This window comes from Excalfactoria chinensis, chromosome 13, assembly GCF_039878825.1.
Source record: "Excalfactoria chinensis isolate bCotChi1 chromosome 13, bCotChi1.hap2, whole genome shotgun sequence".
In the NCBI taxonomy this organism is placed as follows: domain Eukaryota; kingdom Metazoa; phylum Chordata; class Aves; order Galliformes; family Phasianidae; genus Excalfactoria; species Excalfactoria chinensis.
Genome location: NC_092837.1, coordinates 7427882 through 7450039, shown reverse-complemented (window position 1 = coordinate 7450039; position 22158 = coordinate 7427882). Strand labels below are relative to the sequence as shown.

At 39.1% G+C, this 22158-nt stretch overlaps 1 protein-coding gene across 3 annotated transcripts in view; it reads right to left on the bottom strand.

Moving 5' to 3' along the window:
- SLIT3 (slit guidance ligand 3) overlaps positions 1-22158 on the bottom strand; it is a 433663-nt gene that overhangs the window by 152893 nt on the left and 258612 nt on the right. For all 3 annotated transcript variants that reach the window (XM_072348011.1, XM_072348012.1, XM_072348010.1), the window contains 3 exons: positions 21150-21221; positions 16679-16842; positions 4807-4948 (listed from right to left, as the gene is read on the bottom strand). In XM_072348011.1, coding sequence (XP_072204112.1) covers positions 4807-4948; positions 16679-16842; positions 21150-21221 — 378 coding nt within the window. The remainder of the gene's footprint in view (positions 1-4806; positions 4949-16678; positions 16843-21149; positions 21222-22158) is intronic.

Below are 22158 nucleotides of genomic sequence, written 5' to 3'. Positions count from 1 at the left end.
AGAAGCCAGACTAGAAGCTATGGCTACCATCTCATCATTAAATGTATTTAGATTCACATGTGTGTAGACTCCAGTCTGCAGACATGGGAGCTTGGATTTACAGAGTAATTAGTGCAGTGCAACACTGCACGTTCAAAGCAGTCCTACTGAATTTTACTGCAGCTGTGAGTCCTCAAGTGCTACTGAATATCTCAGCTGTGTCAGCCGGAAAAGGAAGATTACATCATTAGTGACCACCCATGGAAGACTGTGCAAGTCACTCGCTCAGAATCAATCACAATAAACCCACTGGCAAAAGGAGACACAACCCGACCTTCTGAACGGGGCTCATGAGATGATCTTCTCCAATGCCTTCATTTTAGAATTTTCCTGTTTCTGCAGCAGATTCCATACAAACAAATATATATATTATTTTCTTTATTGCTTCAACCTGAATCCTTATGTATCTTAATACCTTTATTTCGTGAACTCAGAATCAAAAGATGCCATAACCAGTTCCAGCAAAAGGAAGCTCATGTGCAAGAGAAGTACAGAATCAACACCTCTGAATTAATATTTAACTGGAAGAAATAGCAACAGTTAAAGAGTTAATGGCTGTGTTGTTTAACTGTTGTTGGGTTTCAAATGCTCATTTTGACACATCAGGAGGGCTGTGTTTCCAGCTCTGCTGAGCTGCACAGGCTCCAACTTCACCCTCACCGCCCTGTCATGGCCTGGCAGCCCGCCCAGCCCTGTCTGTCTGTCTGTCTGTCACCCTGCCATCCCAGCCTGACTGCCACATCCCCAGAGCCCACAATGTGAGCTGTGCCCCAGGCTCACTATTGACAATTACAGGCTTTATCCCCAGACATTCCTCACTTTCTCAGACTCTTCTATCTGTCTGTCACAATTTACTTTGTTCCCAGTCTTTCTCATCATCACATGTTTTGCTGTTTCTTGTTCAGCCTTCTTTACCCCAACGATTTCCACACAGAGCAAAGCCAGTCTTTATTCTTTCAAGTGTCTGTCCCAACACACACTGCAGTCCTTGGCACTAGTGATTAATCAAATCTTCCTCTTACACCCCCAGAAGGTCTTTCAGAGTCTGATCAGAAACGGGATTGTTTGGAGACTCCTCCCCAGTTCCTAGGTCAGCCCTCCTCTCTAAGGTTGAATCCATTCTGTACATTCCCTAATCATTATGCCAATCTTTGTTTTATTTTGCAATCATTTTCTCTTACCCTTCCTAGATATGTATAAACTCCTTCTTTTATTGTATACACCATGCTAATGTTGTGATGTGATCACATCTCTCATTTACCAGCAAACCTTCAGGGCAATGCACCAAAGGGGAAAAGTATAATACAGCAACACAACAAACTTCCAAGTCACATGTGGCAGAGATCAGCAGCAAGGTAAAATGAGTATTATATGATGTCTGCTTTATGTTCTGTGACAGGGGAAGTGCCTGTTTTTTTGATAGCTTTTTATCAACAAAAACAAGTATAGGAGTTTTTGGAAGCTTTGCTAGAAAGGTTCTGCCTACTCATACTAATGAAAAAAGGAGGAAGATGGCTGAGTAAAAGATCCTTAATGAACACTGAAACACAGAGTAAAATGTTCTTCCTCTTTAATGATCATGTTACAGTAACAGCTGTGTGTTTCAGTTCTGCAGGAACGTAGTCAAGGTTTCTTATCTGGCACAGTTTGGCTTACGAAAAAAGACTGAGTTAAGAGGAAATACACTGTAACTGAATGTAACTAATAAGCAAAGGAACTTGGAAATGCCCCAGGTGGAGCACAGCATTTTAATAGTAAATATTCTGAATGGACTACAGTCTACAGAGGAAATGTTTCTTTTTTTTTAACACGGAATATGTATTTACAATGCTAGGTAGAAACAGGTAAATGAAAAATACACCTCAAGTAATATCCCATAGGAATTCTGAATTGTGGTGTATGCAACAGTAACCCAGCAAAGCACTTTGTCCATGCCACGTGTTCCAAAAGAGGAATTTCATCTCTAGTAAGAGACAGATCTCTAAAAGATAATCTGAATCAGGCCTCAGAATAACAGGGTACAGAAATAAATGTCCAGGAAGCACCACAACACAGCTGTCTTTCATGCAAAATGTGTGACTTATCACCGACAACAGGAAACAATCCCAAAGGGGAAAAAAATACCAACCAATGCACAAGCTCACAACTCTGCGCTGAGAGATGTGGGCTGCTGCATATAGGGAGAATGTGTTTGGTTCCATAGCTGCATTACAGCAAGAGAACATTATTCTGCCTATTGTATCAAATCAAAAGACAGTCATTATTCCATGTATAGCCGGAGCTTGACCTTTGGATGGATTTTTATTGAATAAGTGTAAAGTAGACTCAGCCAAACTGAATTTCTGAGCAGTACAATAAACTTCTCATAAAACAGAATGGCTTTCTTGGTCAAAGGAATTTACGCCAGGATTTTTCTGAGAAAACACCGTGGCAGCAATCTGCCATCCTTTAGAAACATTTCGTACTGTGAGAATATCCCTCACTCAAACTCCATGTGAGAATGTTTAGCGCTTCGCCCTTGGATTTTAGGTTAATTGATTTTCTCACCAGTACTTCCACAAAACAAAAAACCAGCTCCACTAAAAGAAAAAGAATGGTACGTGGCAATGTCTCTGATGTCACTTGTTCTGATAGAACTACTTGAATTTCTTAAGATATATTTCATTTAAAAAGTAAACTTCTCAGCATTGACTCTGTTATAAAGTCAGCAATAAAGTTTACATGAAGGTTAGCTTACATTACACTCTGAACACACTTGTCACCAATATTCCTTCTGCAGAACTACTCCCACCATAAATGACAGTGAATTTGGAAAGGATATGTGCAGGATTAATGTGATATAACAAGATTACCTATAGGCAAAGACTCAAACAAGCAAGGCCTAAACTGCAAGCCTGGCATCTAAATCATTAATGAGCTTCAGGCAGTGTTCTATGGAGCTACAAGTTTTACAACCTGCAGGTTATGAAAATTTTGAAACCTGCATCTTGACTGGCTATTCCTTCACCTAACTTAAAGGCTCTTCAAGTTTTCCTCTGCTTTCTGTCCTCCTAAATTGCTTTCACAAGTCATAGGGGCTAGAAATACTAGAAAGGAGACAGGATGTGAATATTCAGTGCTACTGTGACCACAATGAAGATCAACACTTTCACTTGCTCTCTGACTCTGAAGTGCACTGCTGCAGGGAAGAGCTGGAGCACACCAATTTCAGTCTTCCTGCAGATACTGCTCTCCATGTGACTTCAGCACATGGCCACAAAGCTGATCTGATTTCTGCTCGCATTATTAACATTACCAAGTAACATTTTACAATTCTCCAAACCCAGCACTAATTTGAGAGCAAGTCTGAAACCAGTCTCTTCTCTGCCTATTATTAAGAACCGTTCCAGTCACTCCTGCAAACTTTCCTTCCCTGCATCTGACAGAATTGAAAACAAGATTAAACATTGACTTCTCTTAGCACACTGAATACAATTCATATTTTCAGGATATTTTTAAGTTAACTTCCACAGATAGATAATCAAGTATTACACGTACATTTTAATGCAACAAAGTAAGTGGACAGCAGCACAACAAATATGTTCCGAATTTTGTCAGGAGGAAAGTAAACAGGCATTCAGAACAGCCTGTGTATGGGCTTATATTGCCTGTAAATGTTTTAAGGCTCTACATATATGCTCAACAATGGTAATTTTTAAGTTACTGTTTATTTTCTGCATTCACTGTGCTAATATTTATATCCTATTGAGATATAAATCAAGCATAATAAGTTGCTGCTAATTGTTATGTATAATCCAAACAATTTTGAGGAGAAAAATAATTAAAGCAACTGATGAAGTCAGAGGAACAGTACTGTAGAGCAGATCATCAGCAAGCTTTGTAGCACATTGCCTTCATTGGCCATAACACTTATATTCCTGGCAGTCATAACAGTGGAATTGCTTATGTGTAGCCTCCCCAATTTATCCTTTATTACGCTGAATTTTGCAATGTTGCAGTTTTTCTATTGCAATTAAAAGCTGACCACTGACTATAAAAACATTTAAATCCATACTATGCTGTCTATAAAAGCTGGTTGGATATTGGTAACCACTGCACTACAACCTCCTAAACAGGAAAAGAATTGATCTGCTTTCCTCGTGGACCAACCAAACACAATTTAATTATATCTAATAGTACTTCAGGATTATGGCAGAAGCTATGGACACAAAAATAGATGATTGCAAATCTCAAAAGTAGTAAAATGAAACAAGTCTGCATTTGATCTTTCAACACAAAATTAAGAAAAATGTTAAAGAATTGGGAGTAATGAAATGCGGCGTGCCAGAAATTGGAAGTAAAATCAGCAGGGACAATCTGTTCTGATGTCATATCTCACTTCATCACAAACGCAACCTGTCAAGTTAGCATGAAATCCCTCCACTTCTTGGGGAATCCACCAACAAAAGATAAAACAATCTGACTTGACAAAAACAAGGGACTGTGTTTTTCTTGAGTATACAACTGTAATCCCAGACTTGTGAGATGTAAACACAGTCTGCACAGTGTGGCAGGAACTTCACCTTATTGTGAGGCAGGGAAACTTCAAACAGAATCTTAATATATATCAATGAACCCTTAATCAAACAGGTGAAGACAAAGAGGACAACTACAGTAATCAGGTAACTACTCAGAACACAGTTTTTAAAACAGATAACCTTCTTTCACACACCAAGGATTATAAATGGAGAGAAATGACAAAGAATGATGCACTACATTGGCACTTACATTTCCCAAATGTCCTCCGGTAGGTTAGCTGGAATTTCTGTTAAGCTCCTTCCTCGACAATCCACTACATTGTTGCTGCAGGTGCAGGCAGATGGGCAAGTGATGGAACTGGCACTGCATGATGGTGGTTCGGATTGGGAACCTGTGTCATAATGAAATCATTACATATTAGTTTTGAAAAAAGATCACCTGAGATTTTGACAATAAAATACATCAGCCTCCAAGTTTTCCAGATCCTTCTACCATATTAAGTAATGATTTATTTGGATTCAGTGAATAGAATGTGCTATAAATTAACTGTAGAGGAAACATACAAAAGGTTACTGTGTTCTTATTCTTCAACAGTCTCTATTCAATCAATTTTTCTTCATAGACACTTCTTTGGTCCCCTCTACAATCAATCACATTAATTTATCCTAGGATTTAGAAAACAAGCCAAAAGATTAAGAAGCATCTCCAAAAGTCATCTCTGCCTAGAAGTCTCCATTACACCAACTACACTACTGAGAGAAGAATGTCATTAGCAATTGCTTATGTTTTGGAAATGATGTAAGCTGTTATGGTACAAAGACTAAAAATAGAAAGCTAGTTTTCTCAAGATTAGACAGTGCAGTTAATGGAAACACACACAGAATTATACAATCTAAGTTCAACACTTCATCTCTTTGCTCAATCTAATAATTTCATGGAAAGTTAAGAAACTGGAAAGCAAATGTTTAGCACGAGGATATTGCTTTATATACGTTCTGATCGGTTCATTGGATTCAAGTTTAATTGTCAGTAACATTTTCAAAACTGTAGCAATAATAACAACTTTTCTTGTGCTTAAGATTCATACATCTAAAATAATGAAAATTTTCATATATACACACACACAAAGAAAAAGGTTTTGCCACACTGAGTAATTTCATCAAGATAAAGCAGTTACTGATCTATTTATGGTAAGTCACGCTTCCAAGCTGCGTATAACAAAAGAAACCTGAAGTATCTCTTTGAGCTGCCAGACAGAGGACTGAATGCAAATGCTCCTGGTAGTAAGAAGTGACAAAATGCTAAGAGAAACTGGAGAAACTGATACTTTCCTAGATAATGTAGATTACAAACATCTTATCTGTGCTACCACAAATTATGTGAAAACATGGCAACCTACACACAGTGCCCAGGGTTTGTCTTGGAAATGGCACATGATGGACGCTTTCATAAATTGTAACTGCAGAATATATTATTATGTCAATTAAAACATTTTGTGTATGTATACACATTGCAACCTTCTTACAGAGTCAATTTATGCCTAAATACTCTCTGGTTTACCCCTTAATTGTGCATAGCAATGTACATGTGCATACATTTATAAAAACCTGAATATGACATAAACATCTGTTAAGTAGCCAAGATATTTGGGAAACAGAATATGTAAGAACTGCTTTTGAAGAGTAGCAGATAGAAGGCTTCTTGCTCCTGAGGAAGAACAAGATCTTAACATTGCCGGTTCACAAATAGCTGGTAGACTACCTACCATACTCAGTATTGTTCTTCTGATAATACCAGAAGCAAAGCTAATTCCAGTGTGTGCTGCTGGAAGAACAAGGAGCCCCAGGCAGCCTGAGCTACGGGGTGGCGACCCTGTCCACAGCAGCAGGTCAGAACTAGACGATCTTTAAGGTCCTTTCCAGCCAAGGTATCTATGATTTCAACTTTGTAAGAAATGCTGCCAAAGTGTAGTACTGTGTTTGAAGTTGTGTTTTATTGCATCATCAGTGGACTTGAAGTCAGGCCAGCAAAAGAAAAAGTTAAGTTTCAAAGCACTGTATGTTTTAAATACAGCTTTTTTTTTTCACACTGAACAGAGCTGTGAGTGACTCTGTTTGGCAGATCAGCCCTCAGAACTCCAGTTCAGGAGTCTAAAAATTGGATTTTCAAAGGTAATGACCAACTTAAAAAACACCAACAAGAATGTCGGAGGATGTTTGTGGTATGGGCAGGAGTTACATTCATCCTCCATGGGAGTGTGAAGTTTTCACCATGAGATGATGCTTTCTCTTTGCTAAAATATCCCACTGCACTCACAGCCCACTTTCCAACTTTTCTGACAGCTACAGATAAGCAGTTTACAAGCAACAGTCTTTATCTCAACACACAGATGGTTTGAATCCTAGAACAGCTTCACTCTGCAGAATCAGTTGGGCAAAAACAGAGTATAAAATAATTCAATAGTGTAATTAAAAACTAAATTCTAGTGCATATGCTCAAGGAATCAACTTCATATTTTATTTTTTTTATCAGACAACCTGAACTTTGACAAGTTCAAGTTCCAAAATCTTATTAGACACTGTCTTAACACAGTCCAAAAACGTAAGCATGTGTGTAATACAGTGCTTAAGTTCTAGCTACTTGAATAAAAAGAATCTCTAAGCTTCACTAGTTAAAAACATACATGTACAGCAGGCAAGACAAGCAGCTCTCCTGGGCCTGCCTTTTGGCCATAAAAATGCAGGGCAGACGTATCATCATTGTGAATTAATAGAATTCCTTGAAAAATTAATGGAGCTCTGCTGCATATCACCAAAAGCACTGCCAGCTCTGCCTTTCACCATGTCCAAGGTTTCTGTAAGATTTTAACTGTGAATGCTTCCAGAAGTGGATTATAGAGTTTCAGAATGCACAGGAGCCTCTCCTGTCTGCATAGGAACAGAAGGTTTGTTTTTATAACCTCACTGCACAATTTTACTTGTTTCCTCTGTCTGTCTATATTGTGGTGTGACGTCCAAAACAAAAGGAATAATGAAAAGTGCAAACTAACCATGTCAAGCCTTTCCAGACTGGGAGAAATGCTCAAAGGGGGAAGGAAAACTTCAGAACAGCCCTTGCTCTCCAGAAGGCAAAAGGAAAGTTGGCAGCAAGGTCAAGTCTTCTACACAGCTTCTATCACACACAAAAGCTACGCTCACTGAAGAGATTTGTATAGAGAGGAAATGGCATTTTGCAGTAGTGGTACTACAACATATTGCTGCAGGTTAGAGAAGCTTTGGTAAACTCCCTTTTCATTGGGGCAGAATGTCAAAAAAAACCCTGAACTACTGCCAGTTGGAGTCTTAAGAGCCTGTTCCCAACTCCGCTGTATTTAAATCATTATCTACTACAAGATTCAGTGGAGCTCAGCTCATCACCTCCACATTTTATGCACCACAGCACTGCAGAGTGCTGTGTACTAATGGAACACTTTGAAAGGAGGTTATTATATTAGATTCTTTGAAAAGCATGGCAAAACAACAGAAAAACCAATCTTCCTTACACAGAAAACAAGCAGCATCAGTGACAAGGTGCTAATGAATGTCCCACTACAGAAAAGTATCAGGGAACTTTCCAGAAAATGACTGAATGGAAAGGTGAAAAGATAAGCTATTTGTGCTGGCCACTACGCATTCCACATCCTCGCCAAAGAAGGACCTGATACATTGCTGACTGAAGCCATTTGAGTCCTTTAATTTACCCTGCATTTGGAGCTAAGACCATTTACTTCTGCTTTTCTGCTAGGAAAGAGGAACTGCAATGTGAACAAAGTTCTGACTTAGGGCTAGTGTGTAAAAACAAAGGAAACCAAACAAACGAAGCCACCAATTAGTTGACCATAGAGGTACCCTGTGCCAAAAGAAAAAAACTGTAGAGCAAGTTTATTCCTAGTGCACGTGGAGCTGAAATTGGATGATAACATAACACTGAAGATGTGTCGTGTTCCAGGATCTAACTTCTGCAGGAAAAAGTTAAGCAAAAAGTGAAGAAAGAGGCTGCTCATGTGCCTCTATTTCCCACATATAGCGAGTGATTCCTTTTTAAAAATAAATAAATAAATATTATTTTCTTTTTATTTCACTTAAAATAGCATGGAAAAATGACTGTTCTTATAAACTCAATTTCTTATTATAAACCTGAATTCTTGAAGAGCCCCCAAATATCCACTACTCCTGTCACTGCTTACTGACACTTTACGCTCAGTGTAAAAAATACTTTGATCCAGACCGAATGCAACCCTGCACAGTGAGTGAAATTCCTCCTTCACAAACAAAAATACATCGGACTTTTGAACATTTTTGCAGATTGAAAAGTCCTTGTGAACAAACTGTCAATCAGTACCATCCAATGGTTTTATTAATGTTTTCCTTTTGCTAAGGGCAAATGGATGAACACTGTGCAGAGGGATCCATCACATCAGCTTTTACTATTACATCAGCTTTTACTAAAACATTAAACTGATAAAGCAAAGGCCTCTTGAATAATGATGTAAACAGTATTTAATATTTTATTTAGCTGACTCCCATAAATAAGGATCTTGGCTCAGCTACACAGTAGATCTATAGAATTAAAGCAGCAAAAAATCTAGGAGAGTTTAATTAGTTTCATGTTTGCATACATGTGGAGAGATGGTAAAATAAAACAAGTCTGTAGGCTATGGAGTTTGAAGTTCAGAAAATTAAAATTTGGATTTGATTTTCACAGCTATTAGAGGATGAGAATAACAACATATTGAGGGCCCCAGTGCAATAAAAGGAATATCTGAAACCTAAAAATGCATTTTCCTTCAGCTGCCAATACTTCCTGAAAAGAAAAGACCTGGGAAGAGCCTAAGTATTTCAGGATTCCCATTTGTGTTCTTCACAAGTGTGGTGGAAACAGCAATGGACAGATCAGCTGCATTTATGCCACCTCCTTTCCAAAGTTGTTGCTGTCACCTTATCATTTCCAATTTTTTTGTCCTCAGTTTCATAGGAGCTCTAATTCACCATCTTAGCAACATTTTTCTCTAATTCTTAAAAATCATCAACACAATTACAATAATTACAATTACAAAATACACAATTACAAACACAATAAGAATTGCCCTATCAGAATGTGGAAGCTAGAATAGGAACCCCATTGACAAAAATTACTGCTTTTTGTGCATGATATAATGGACTGGCAGTCTCTACGAGCAGGGTAGTTGATATCTGGCATTTCACGAGCTGGCAATGCTTTACATTACAGTTTCAGACTTCAGGTTAGAGAATGAGAAGAGATGGGGAGAGGTTCAGAATTCAGCAGTTTATGGAGGAATTAAGTGCTCTTTTCAAGTAAGTGTCTCATTGGCCTCTAGCCTTTTAAGAGCAGCAAACAGTCTGATATTACAATTAGCACAGAATGATTATGGAGTAGAAACGAAGAGTTTAAATGTCACAAGCATTTAAAATAAATTTTGCAGTGACTAAATAAACTAAATCTCATTTGCGCTGACACCCACTTATGGCACACTAAGTAGCATGGTTTATCACCTCCTCACCTACCAATTGCCTTTGCAGCAGCTCTCTTCTATCAGAAAAATTCTAGTTATTAGTAAAAAAGTATTGACGGATTTCAAGAAAATCTGACAGGATTTACTGGTTAGAAGTCTGTGGTGACTTTAAATCCTTTTAAGCATGGCAGACATGAAACTATCGATCAATAAACAAAACAGTACAAGTATTGCAGATTTGTGGGTATGTTATGACCTTTTGTGGTGTAATTAAATAACTTCTTACAATACTGGGACATCTGAAATCAATTACTACTACATGAGCATTTACTGGGCTCCACTAATAAAACCTCAAAAAGATACCTAAAACAGATGCATTGCTCTGAATAGTGCTTACAGCCCAGCATTCAAAAATAACTGAACATAGTCCTGCAGAGAGACAGGAGAAAGGCAATCACAACTACCTCCAATGGTATTCTTCCTGGATATAGTATTAATATTAATGGTATCTGGCTCTCTGGGTTAATATGGATAGCTTTCTGGAGGGTTCCCCAGTGCCTTTCTGCTGCTGTGACCTGTGCCATGGCTCATGGTATCCACCCAACTCAGCATTGAGCATCATGGCGCACTCCCACCGAATACCAAAATAGCATTATTGCACTACTAATAAAACAAGCCACCATTTTTGGACATAAACATAAAACCTAATCACATTATTATTCTCAGAGCAACAGATCAAAAGCCAAATGGATGAATAATTACACCCAAATCTGCCAGTTTTAAACAAGCATATAAGAACGACACATACTGCTATGGGGAAAGAGAATTTCAGACCAAAGGTAATCATACTGGAAAGGTACAAACATAATTGTGTGACTGTAAAACTAAATTTTCTGTAATTTAAAGCCAATTTTGAGCTTTGGTCTTCAAAGACATATTAAGTGGCTGAATAAATATGAATTTTACCCTCAGATTTGCATAAATAACACCATATGTGGCATCTTGCTTATGAAGCAATGCAAGAAGTAGATTCTTAGAGTATAAAACCATGTAACTGCTAATGCTACAGTAAATTTGAGTTGGTAATGGGAAACTGTGCAATCAGACAACAAACTCAGCGATGAGTGCAAACCTCCTGCAGGTTCTCACCTCTGGAGCAGTTTATGAACGCACGGTATTGAAATGTTTCTTTAGACTAGATCTCAATGTTAGTTTGTGCTGCCAAATTATAACAGGAGATAAAAACTCCAATAGAGTTTCAAAAAAGTTTCTAATATTCAAATCATGTTCTGTTGTTTCTTTCCAAAAGGCTTTAGGAATCACACAGCACTGAAAGTTCTGAAGAGACCCCATTGTAAAGAGCACTTACTGAATCCTTGTTGGTCATAGAAAACATATAACAACAGTGAGAAAAAAAGATATTTGTCTAATATATTTCACAGGTCACTCTTTGGGAAAGAGGTCAAATCCAGAAGCAATAAAACAGCTGTACAATGAGGATGGCCTCAAGGCAAACGATGACAATTCACACACACACAGAAAAAGGCCTCCTCTTCCTACCTTCGGCTTCTTCAACCACTAAGCCTAAGGGCCATTAGAAGCCCTACTCTGCAAGATCTGGGGTATGCTGAATGGAGAGAAATCATCCTGTTCCCACAGGAGCAGTAACTGCTGCCCTGCACTGGCAAAGCTTGCATCATTAGGAAATATTCCTCCCTGCTTTTTAGTTTCCAGGGAGCACCAGTCTTCCATGCTGGCAGTACCTCTACATCCCATGTTGAAAGAAGCAGACCCGCTGCTAATTATGCAGATATATCATTGTGCAGTTTTTTAAATAGGAACAGATGGGGAGGAGTTCCCCTCTCCACACACTTTTCCTTTGGCATCTTCTGAATGTTCTCATTAAGACACTAAGCTTGAGGAGTGATATTTTATTAGTTACTCATTGTTGGTTTTCTCCACAACAATATGCTATAAAGTTATGAAGAGTAAAATGGAGAAAGACAATCCACTGAGTTTTGTGGCCTGGGCCAGAGAGTAACAGCTATATTTTAAGACCATTTGACCTCACCTAAACAAATAAATCTGCTTCCTCCTTCCAGCTTCCTGTCTGCATTAAGCAGCAGGAAGCTAACATATTTTGATTATTTTGTATCTCAGCTGCAGTTTCATTGTTTAACACAGAAACTGGATCTCCAACCAAGATTTGGATCTATCCAGTATTTTCTTAAATTCAGTATCAGTTTATTTAGCCAGAAATCATTACACACTTGGCTCTTTATTACTCCCTTGCCTCAGCTTCAGACTGATGCAACTCTTAGTGAAGTTTAACTGATTTAATGCAGAATTAAGAAATAAGGTGCTACTGATAGTGTGACTTTGTGAACCCTCTACTTTAGTTTGCAAAGTTTTACAGATGTGCTAATGCGAGTGAGAAAACACTCCATGACCTGACATAACTGATCAAGATGTAGATTAATTTCTGCATCAAGAAAAGCAGGTAGAAGAAAAGTCAAGGAGCAATAACAACTCACGAGAGAGCAAAATGAAATAAAAACATTATCCAAAGGGAGCTTGGGAGAGAAGGAGCAAAGAAAAACAGACAGAGAGAAAAAGGCCAGAAAGAGGCCATGAAACATCTGAACATGGCAAAGAAACATGGTTTGATCCAAGCAAGAACTGGAAGGCTCTGAGGTTTACTGAGGACAGGGCAGCACACACAGAGATGCTTCTCTGCTAGTTAAGGGAATATAAACAGTTCCCAGGCATCATAGTGCAGGTAGTATTTCAAACATCATAAAATCTTTGCTCCCCTCTCTCCTGTCACAGCAACATGGAAATGAATTTCAAGGTCACAATGAAGAGAGAGAGTGGAGATACAGACCCTCCTATTTGCAGCTCATCAGCTGAGGCACTCACACTCCTGAGCCAGGTTAGCCCCTTCCACAACATTTTGGCTTGTTATAGGAACCTGCAGCACCACACACTTCCCAGAGTTCTTTTAATCAAAGCAGCTGCACGGGGCAAGAGCAAGCTTGAAGATTTCTTTGGGAAGAGATAGCTTTAAGGCCCAGATCCAGGCAGGCTGCTCTGTCAGGGTGGTTCTGGAGGAGAGATTCCTGTACAAGGAGGAGACAGCTTGCTGATGAGCCGGCCAGAAGGCTCTGGTGGGTGATGGGACTACCAGAAGTACGCGGTGCTCTCCCCAGTGCTCAGAGGCCAGCCAGTCCCAACCCTGCTCGGTTCTGTTAATGACCCTTCCCCTGCCTCCTCAGAAACACAAATCCAATTAGAGATATTTGCAAACCTTTCTCCAGGCAACTGCACATTATTTAATCCTACACATTAACCCACAGTTCTCAGCCAAATGCTCACGGGCATGAACAAGTGAGATCTGGAACAGCTTTTCTACTACTCACCATTTGCCTGCAAGTGCCATTTGAAGTAATAATTTTATAATTTATATGCTCAAGCTGAACAGTATTTTTTTTTGGAGAAAAAAAAAAAAACCAACACATTGCTTCAGTTTACACAGGTATATTGGCACATATCTCTGCTTTCAGCAGTGTTATGTTGAGATACCTCGTACACAGTGCTAATAAACCTGACTGTACAGGATAGACAGCACTGTCTCCAGATGGAAACAAGAAACTTAGGTTCCAGTTACAGCACATCTCTATCAGGGTTTCACCTCTTTCATTCCAGTTTACATTATTCCTTGCTATGAAGCATTCAAAATTTGTTTCAGTAGCAGTGTTTGTCATAAGAGGATTAAATAAAAAAAGGTATTTTTGCACAGGATTCAAAAAACAACCAGAAGTTGTTGAATAGGGTTATTTTTCTGTCTTCCCTACATTACTTCATTCTCCTCTTTCTTTGAAATATGCAGCAGTGCAATCTTTGAACTGGAATACTCTGATACAGCCCATTTTATAGTGGAGAAAAAGTTGAGATTTTTCTTCTTCTGTAATGTATTCCCACTGCCATAAAAATACAAGTACTTGAAATGCTGAGCATGTATTAAAACAAAGTAGTTCAGTATACTGTATTTCAGTACTTGGCAAATATGATGCAAAGAAGCTTTCACTGCCAGCTAGAGGGTAGTTACAGTGATTCATATAATCTTAAACTGTATAAAATTCCTTTGCAGAGGGACAAGTTCAGTTCACCATTCACCTCCTGTCCTAGTGTGACATCATACTCTAACAGGAACAAATTAAGCTGCAAAATCAGGAATAAGACCTGTAATAAGAAACAGGGAAGATTTATAATCTCTTTAAACTGACTATCCTTGTAGGTTTTCTGTGGAAGCAGCAGATACTAAGCTGAGTTCTCTGCTAACTCCTCCATTAAAACAAGCTCTTCAAATGTACTGCTTTTTTAGTATGTGTGGTTTCCCAGATGAAGGTTAAGGGATACAGTTGATGAACTGCTTCAGCAGAAGCTTCTTTCCTTTAATTTTTATTAATTTATGCTTCAATAAAAAGCAGGGCACTTTTGAGAGTTCCCTTTTACATTCTTGGTCCAACATGCAGCTGTTAAACAATCTTTTTTTCTTTTGGAAGTCACAGGCTGCACAGAAAACTCCATTTTGATGAGTTCTGCCCTGTTAGATTTCACATTCAGCAATGATTATCCCCTAACTGGATTTAAACCAATTTTCTTTTTCTTTCAGATCACTAAATCATAAATCCAAATAACTGAACTCATGCCCCATCTGAAACTTCATTTTGTAAGACAGACATGCTCTAGTTACATCTTTGGTAAAATGAGATTCTGCTAATAGCTCAATCAATTATCCCCTTATTTTTATCCTTCCTCTGCCAAGATTGTCAGATCTCTCCATTTTTCTTTTTGCTAAGCTTCTGATGGATTTTTTGTTTGTTTGTTTGTTTTTCAGGTATTCTTGGCATCTTCAGATCTCTGCAACTGCACAAAAGAAGCTCAGCCCTCTTAAAAATCATGCCACAAAAATCACTGGTGCACAACTTCATTTTCCACGTGCCCACAACACTTCCTACAACCTCCAGAGCTGGATGTTAATTTACCAGCTAGGATACTGTCAAGCTTGGGATCAAACATCTCTTCTCAAAGTAGAACCATTTCTTTCTCTGTTGCATGTAAATGAACTTACATACAAAAGAGTCAACCTGTGCATCAAGAGATGCTTCAGGGAGTAGACTCACAGATGGTGACAGGCCAATAAGCAAAAACAAGCACAGAAGAGTAGAATGAATCCTTGAGACACATGCTAGGCAGTTCTTATATTTACTTTCTTTAGAAAAACTTCATGTTTACAAACATATCTAACCAGAAGGTAAGTCAAGGCAGGTTCCAAAATATATTGGCAGGTGTTTAACTGTAATGTCAGGTATGATACATTTAAGTACAATGCAGCTTCCCTACAAACAAAACTCTGTCTTCTACTCAAAGATCTAAGATGTATTCAGGGGGCTTGGGCTTATTATGCCAAAGCTTACTATATGCTATGCTGCTTCTATTTCTTTTGTTTGGCTAATCAACAGGCCTTTAATTTAAAATATGCATTAAGAGGGGCCTATCTTCTTCAGACACACAAGTTTGGCACTAATACAGCTGCTTACTGCTGACCTGCTACACCTCCATGCTTGCTTCCTGTCTGATTCAGGTCAGTATTCCCAACTGTAATTTCTAATGAAAGAAGTGACCATCACTATACCTCTTCCTTCCCTGTTTCATACTGCTTCCATGTGTTTGGCTTATCTCTTAAGCCCGCAGTGTGTTTGGCTAGCCTGACTGCTGTCACCACCAGTAGGTCTGGATAACATACAAGTGGTGTGTGCTTCTGTGCATCTTGTAACACCGCAGCCGAACACACAGGCTGTAGGCCTGCAAATTTTACCATTTTGTCTGCCACACTATCTCCAAAGTTGTGCCTGATATCTTCCCTTCTTTTTCACAGCATACATGCTCTTATGTCTTTCCTCTGTCAGACCTTTTCAGTCGAACCTAGAGATTCCTTTTTCCAATTTTTCTACATTTTTTTTCCTTGAGTAAGATGCATTTTTATCACAAAAGCCAAGTGCAGATCTGGGGGCTTGATGAATGAGACTAATATATAGACAAAAAATTTTGCAAGTTGGCCATCAGCTTCATTTATATACTAGGAAACTTGCAGACAGTGAAATGCTTTGGCTCCTAGAGAACCCTCCTTCAGACCCTGGGATAAAACTTGCCCCTGCCATTCCACAGTCCAATCATTTATCAACAGATTCAGCTTAGCATTTTCTATTTCCTTTCCTTTATATTCCAGTCAGCTGTACAGCTCTTCCCCTGAGAAATGCCAAATTATCTCCACTTAGCTGAGCTCTTTTGTTGATATCATTGCCAATACTGAAGGAAAAAATATTAACTTGAGAACTGAGTTATTAACTGGCATCCAATAATTCACATAAAGACGAGAAAAACAACAACTTGATCTATTATTACACAGTTTACCTATGATGAAAATAAAACAGCAGCGCTACAAAGTGGCATTCAAATACAACACGATAATTTTCCATTCCCTGTTTTTATGTTAGTATCAATAAAAACCCATCAGCTGATAGAGAAACAAATTGGTATCATTACCAGAGCAGACGAAGTCCTTTTTCTGCACCTCAGACACAAGGAAGCCCCGCAGGCTGACGGGTGCCAGGCAGAAGGTGAACTGCCCGATGGTGCGTCGCTGCCGCAGCCAGTCAGACAGCCAGGCCAGGTGACAGTCGCAGTGCAGGAAGTTGGAATGCAGCCGCCTACAACACAAGGAAGCACCCCAGAGTTACCAGCGGTGTCTTAAGAGAAGGCACAAAGCACAGCACACAAGCACAAGGCTGCCTGCCTCCTCTCTGCAGTGTAACAGGGATCAGTGAAGGTTACTGGCTCCAGCTCAGCCAGGTCTACTCTGCCATAACATACACAGAAAGATCTACATAAAAATTCAATCTGTTTCTCATAATTGTGTAATCATGACCATTCTGGAGAAAAGGAGATAGTGAACTTAAGGGGCCTCCAAGTAATCATGTTGCCTATGACTTCATTTTAGAAGTAACTGCATGAATGAGATGGAACTGAGTGAATTTAAAGGATGCCTTCTACAAGCAAGAGGACCAGGCTGAAAAAACAGATGATAGATAATTCTTCCCTCCTCTCTCCCTTCTAAATAAATGAAAAATAGTAATTAAACAAAAACAAACCTAAGATCCACAGAGACTATTGATACCTTGCATGCTCCCGTGTTGCCTGTATGAATCCACCAATGACCTCTTTTTGCTGTGGTGATTTAAGACAAGTATTTAGACTGCAGACAGGGCTTGTGATGAAGAAGGACCCTGGGCAGTGCTCCCTTCCACACGCCTCATGCTTGGCACTACACACTTCCAGAAGCACGATCAGATTGGGAAAAAATATGTCTGCCACATTTCGATGCATTCAGAGAGTGAATTTGGTACTTTTAATAGCTACCAAATTTTAGGTCAAAACAAAACCCAAGATGTTAATTATTTTTGTAATGACTCATATATTTGCAATGCTGTAGCAAAGCTGAAATGATAAAACGGGCTGAAAATGCTGTCAGAAATGGTTAGACAAAGCATTATTCACTGATATTACGGGCATTACACACAAAAAAGCCAACCCCAATTGGTGTTTGCTGGATTTAGCCTTGTCCATCCAGCAGGGAAGGTGGCTGTCTGTCGGTGAGCTCTTTCTGCTGCCAGCTCTGGTGTGGGTCAGCCCACAGGCCCCAGTCTGTATGCTGGGGTGGGCAGCCACAGCTGCAGGGTGCAGACCCAGGACTGAGTTTGCTCCATGGAGATGGAAAGCCCCGCCTGGGAGAGTGTAATTGTTTTAGAAGGATGGCTACAAGACATTGGTATTTTTAGAGATTACAAAGCTATTTAATTAACACTGCAGTAAGTTAGGCTTCTAGTAAAATGTACTGTTATTAATCTGTCTGGAACGTTTTGTGTCAGTTGAAAGCAAATAAATACATTTACAAAGAAAGGAAAGCAAATAACATTTAGTTAGAAATTATCCTAGGTACAGCAGTGCTGCTCTAACTGCTAAAGAAAGCACTGCATTTACATGCTCAGAGTGTTATCCTTTCCCACCATGGCAGTCAGCAAGGATGGTGTGAATGAACACTCCTTCAGAAGCTGGAGTCTGGTCCAATCCCTGCATCCTGGGCATGGTAGACAGCAGGGAATATTACACTTGCTTTTCACAAAAGGGGCATCTTCCCAGTTCAGTGACTTGTCAAAGTTTGTTTTGTTTTTCCTGCCATTAAATGTGTATAATTCGTTTTTGGGTTTCCCAGTCTTAGTGGTGTGAACTGTCACCCCCTCATCAGCAACTCTGGTGAGAACCTCAGCAGAGCTCCACCATTCTGTTCATTCAACTTTTCCACTGCCTGCTTTTGAGAGGAGCTCAGCTTAACAGGGCAGCCGACTGGAATATGTTTTTTGATAATTAAAAATGCAATTAATTAACTGCTTAATTAATAATTAATAGCCACAAGTAGTCTGATGCCCTGATACTCTGCAAATATGGAAAGCTGTGAAGTGATTCAGGACAATTTCAGTTTACCCTTTAGTAAAAATACTGAAAAAATAAATAAATTACACAATTCACAATCTCAGCAGTCACTCAGAGTGCAGAGATAATGGGATACTTACCATTAAGCAAATAAGCATGAGGGACATGCTTTAATATAAATAAAGCTGTTTCAAGCAAAGGAAAGCAGATCAATAAAAACTAATTCCTGTCACTTCCAATCAAAGTTAACAGATCAATGAAACTTAGCAGAAGAAAAGACAAGACAATGAAAAAGGCTGGCACAGGAGATTCGATTCTCTTTAAGAATTCTTCAAATGTTTCAAATCTTACTAAGGGTTTTGTTTGTTTGTTTAATTATTATTTCTTCTTTTCCTGTGAGGTCACGTTCAAGTTGAATATGCTCTTTATTTTTCCTGCTCTGTTCTTAAATGAGCAGATTGTTTTGAGAGCCATGACAAAAAAGCCATTTACACACAAAACCACCACAGCAAAGGCAGCTGTGGCAGAGGCAGCACCAAATGTCCCTCTGAGGGATCTCTTAACATGTAAAAGAGATATAGAAGGAAAACACCTCCCACACCATTCTGGGCCTTAGACAGAGAGGGCTTGTCCATGCTTGAGGGACACCCAGACTAGGGATTCCCTTTAAGATCTTCTAAACGTATGTCTAAATGTGAGCCTTTCTGAGAAGGCAGAAAAGTAGATGAGCATTTAAGGAAAGTGCAGAGCTGTAATGATCCATTTGACTTCAGTTTGCATCCACAACCAAGAGATTAAACAGTGGATGCTGCTCAGCTTCAGACAGGCATTTCATTTCAGGAAAACTGTTCCTTCCTTGGGGCTGTGTATTAATGTGGGAGAAACAGGTTACTAAGTGAAATAAAGCCCAGGAAACTGGAGAAAATGCTACAGTTTTCACTTCCCCACCCCACAAAAATCTTCATATAAATGCCTTTCATAGGTGAACAAAAGCTGATGAGTTTTATGCCTGCTCAGTTCCTATCCACCTGAATACAACTTGGTTAAATCTAAGCAGCATTAGCCTAAAATCTGAACAGAAGATATTCAGAAAGTACTATATAGCTATGTAAACTTACTTATCAATGATTATAATTAATAAAGTACTACTTCTGAGAAGTGATGATTCAGAGACAGAAAAAGATTTTAAATAGGAAGAAGCGGAAGAAATTAGGAAGTATTATTCGACTCCTTTGCTTGTATTACATTAATTGCTATTTTGATGATTTTTCTCTGACTCAGTTGAGACAGATGGAAGGAAATACAGAAAATTAAAACATTTCGTTGTATTTCCACCTGCCTATACAGGTTTTTTAATCCCTACACTGTACTCCTGGAAAGGAAACTGCACGTTACTTGGCAGTCTTTGGAGACTAAAACATGCCACTCGATATTGATGAAACTACCTTCACAGAACATAAGGTGAATGAATACAAATGCAAGTTTGTAAAGGTGCCCTTTTAGCCACAGACCCTAAATTAAATTTCCAGCAAATCCTTTTAGAGTGGGTCAGCATTCATGTTCTATAAAATGTGGCTCTCAGAATTCAATATAAAAGCTTCCCTTTATAAATCCTATTTATGACTTCCTTCCCTTTCTTTTTTTCTTTTTCCCTTCTATTTTTTTTTTCTTCTTCCCTTAATTACAGCACAGAAGGATTAGTCAGTGTAAGCCTCCAGGGAGCTATATACAAAGCCATCTCCGAAATTAAACTAAAAGGAAAATGGCAGATCACATTGAGCTCTAGTAACAGACAAGACTGGTTGATCTCAAGAAGCCAAGCACATTTTCTTGGACCACTGTGGCTGAAGGAGAAAAGGCAAAAGCACGGGACCCTCAACCCTACCTTTATCTGCTTTATCCATTCTCTTAGAAAGAAAAATAAAATTTAGTTCTCATTTAATTACTTACATTAATTTCTGTGAATGTCACCATTTAACAAAGTAAACGTAAATGAGAGGCTATCCTTCACAGAGTGACACAAGTCAGAGGCATTTCCTTCAACTCAGCTAATTTTCCTGAGACAACTTACATACACATATGTGGCACCCCCATCTCATTTTAATTTTCAGCTGCAAGGAAAAAATTCAGCCTTGTTATTATTACCTTTTCTTTACATTTAAGAGCAAATGCATCTTGTTTGGTTCCAGATTTTGGAGGTCAAAACAAAGTGACTTTCTGTAAGCATGATTTATCCTGAAGCTGTGTATTTTCCAAAGGAATAATTTATTTGAAGAAAATGCTATGGCTAAATTCCAGAGATGCACTGTCTTATTTTAGAGCCTTTCTATTTTCTTCCAGTTAATCCAATCAGAGCCTTTCCAATGGAATGATGATCAGCTGTAGAAAAATTGATTTTCTGATCCCTGCCCGCCTGTCTGAGCAGGGCCACACTGCAGGTGGAGGCCTGGCTCTGGCCCTCACACGATGACAAATATTCCAAGTGCTGGCTTAGCCCATTGTTATTACATTCAAAGATATTACTCACAGAGTCCTGATCTTTGGCATGTGATTGAAACTGGTAACAGGAATGCGGGTGATGTTGTTGTTGTTGAGAGTACTGTTGGGAAAAAAGCAAAACAAAATAAATTTGCATCACAGGTCAATCAATTATTTACACCTCTGCACTAACACACTATTCACAGAAACAAGATGCTTCAACTCATACAACAAATCTGCTTGGCACCAGCAGTAAGCTGTGCTGACCAGTGCCTCAGACAATTTGTGACATGTCAAGATAGATATTTTTAGAGCAAATAACTGTATAAAAATGGATGAGGGTTACTATTTACCACATCCACGCACCAGGGAGTACAGGAAACGAGTTTCTACCTACTATGAAAACAGATGCAGACTTTTTAAGCTGCTGGGGCTAGCTGACTGGAAACACATCAAACTTGTGTGCCTCAAAATGAAAGCTTTGGACTTGAAGTGCTCTTGCTCAAAATGAGAGCTGCTGCCTCACACAGCTTGTTAACGCAGCCAGCTCACCCAGCCAGACAGCTCAAATGGACTTTCCGAAAACACACGGGCAGATGGGTACCATCTCTTTAGTTTCCTTATGAAAAAAATATGTGGAAAGCAGGAGGGACTGTAATAAAGCAGGCCACGACCCAGGCATTTAAGGATTTCTGCTCCTCTATCAAAGCAGAGCTTGAAGAGAAAGAGCTTGAAGAGAAAATGATCTCAAGCTGCTGGTAGGGACCCCCTTAATGCTTCTTATGAAAAATGAACTGACTACATTATCATCAGCTGTGTGTGCTGCTCCCATTTACGTAGCTCCTAATTATATCAATGACTCTCTAGCAAATTGGAAGCTATAAAGTTGATCAAGATGGCACAGGAAATGGAAAGCGCTCCAACAAGGCATAATTACCATGCTCAGGGCTTCAAATGTGCAAACACGGAGCCCGTCTGCCATGAGAGATGTCAGCAGGCCTCATCCCCTGGTGCTGCTGCAGCTGCCCAGATGAACACATCCCCACAGTATGGCGGCA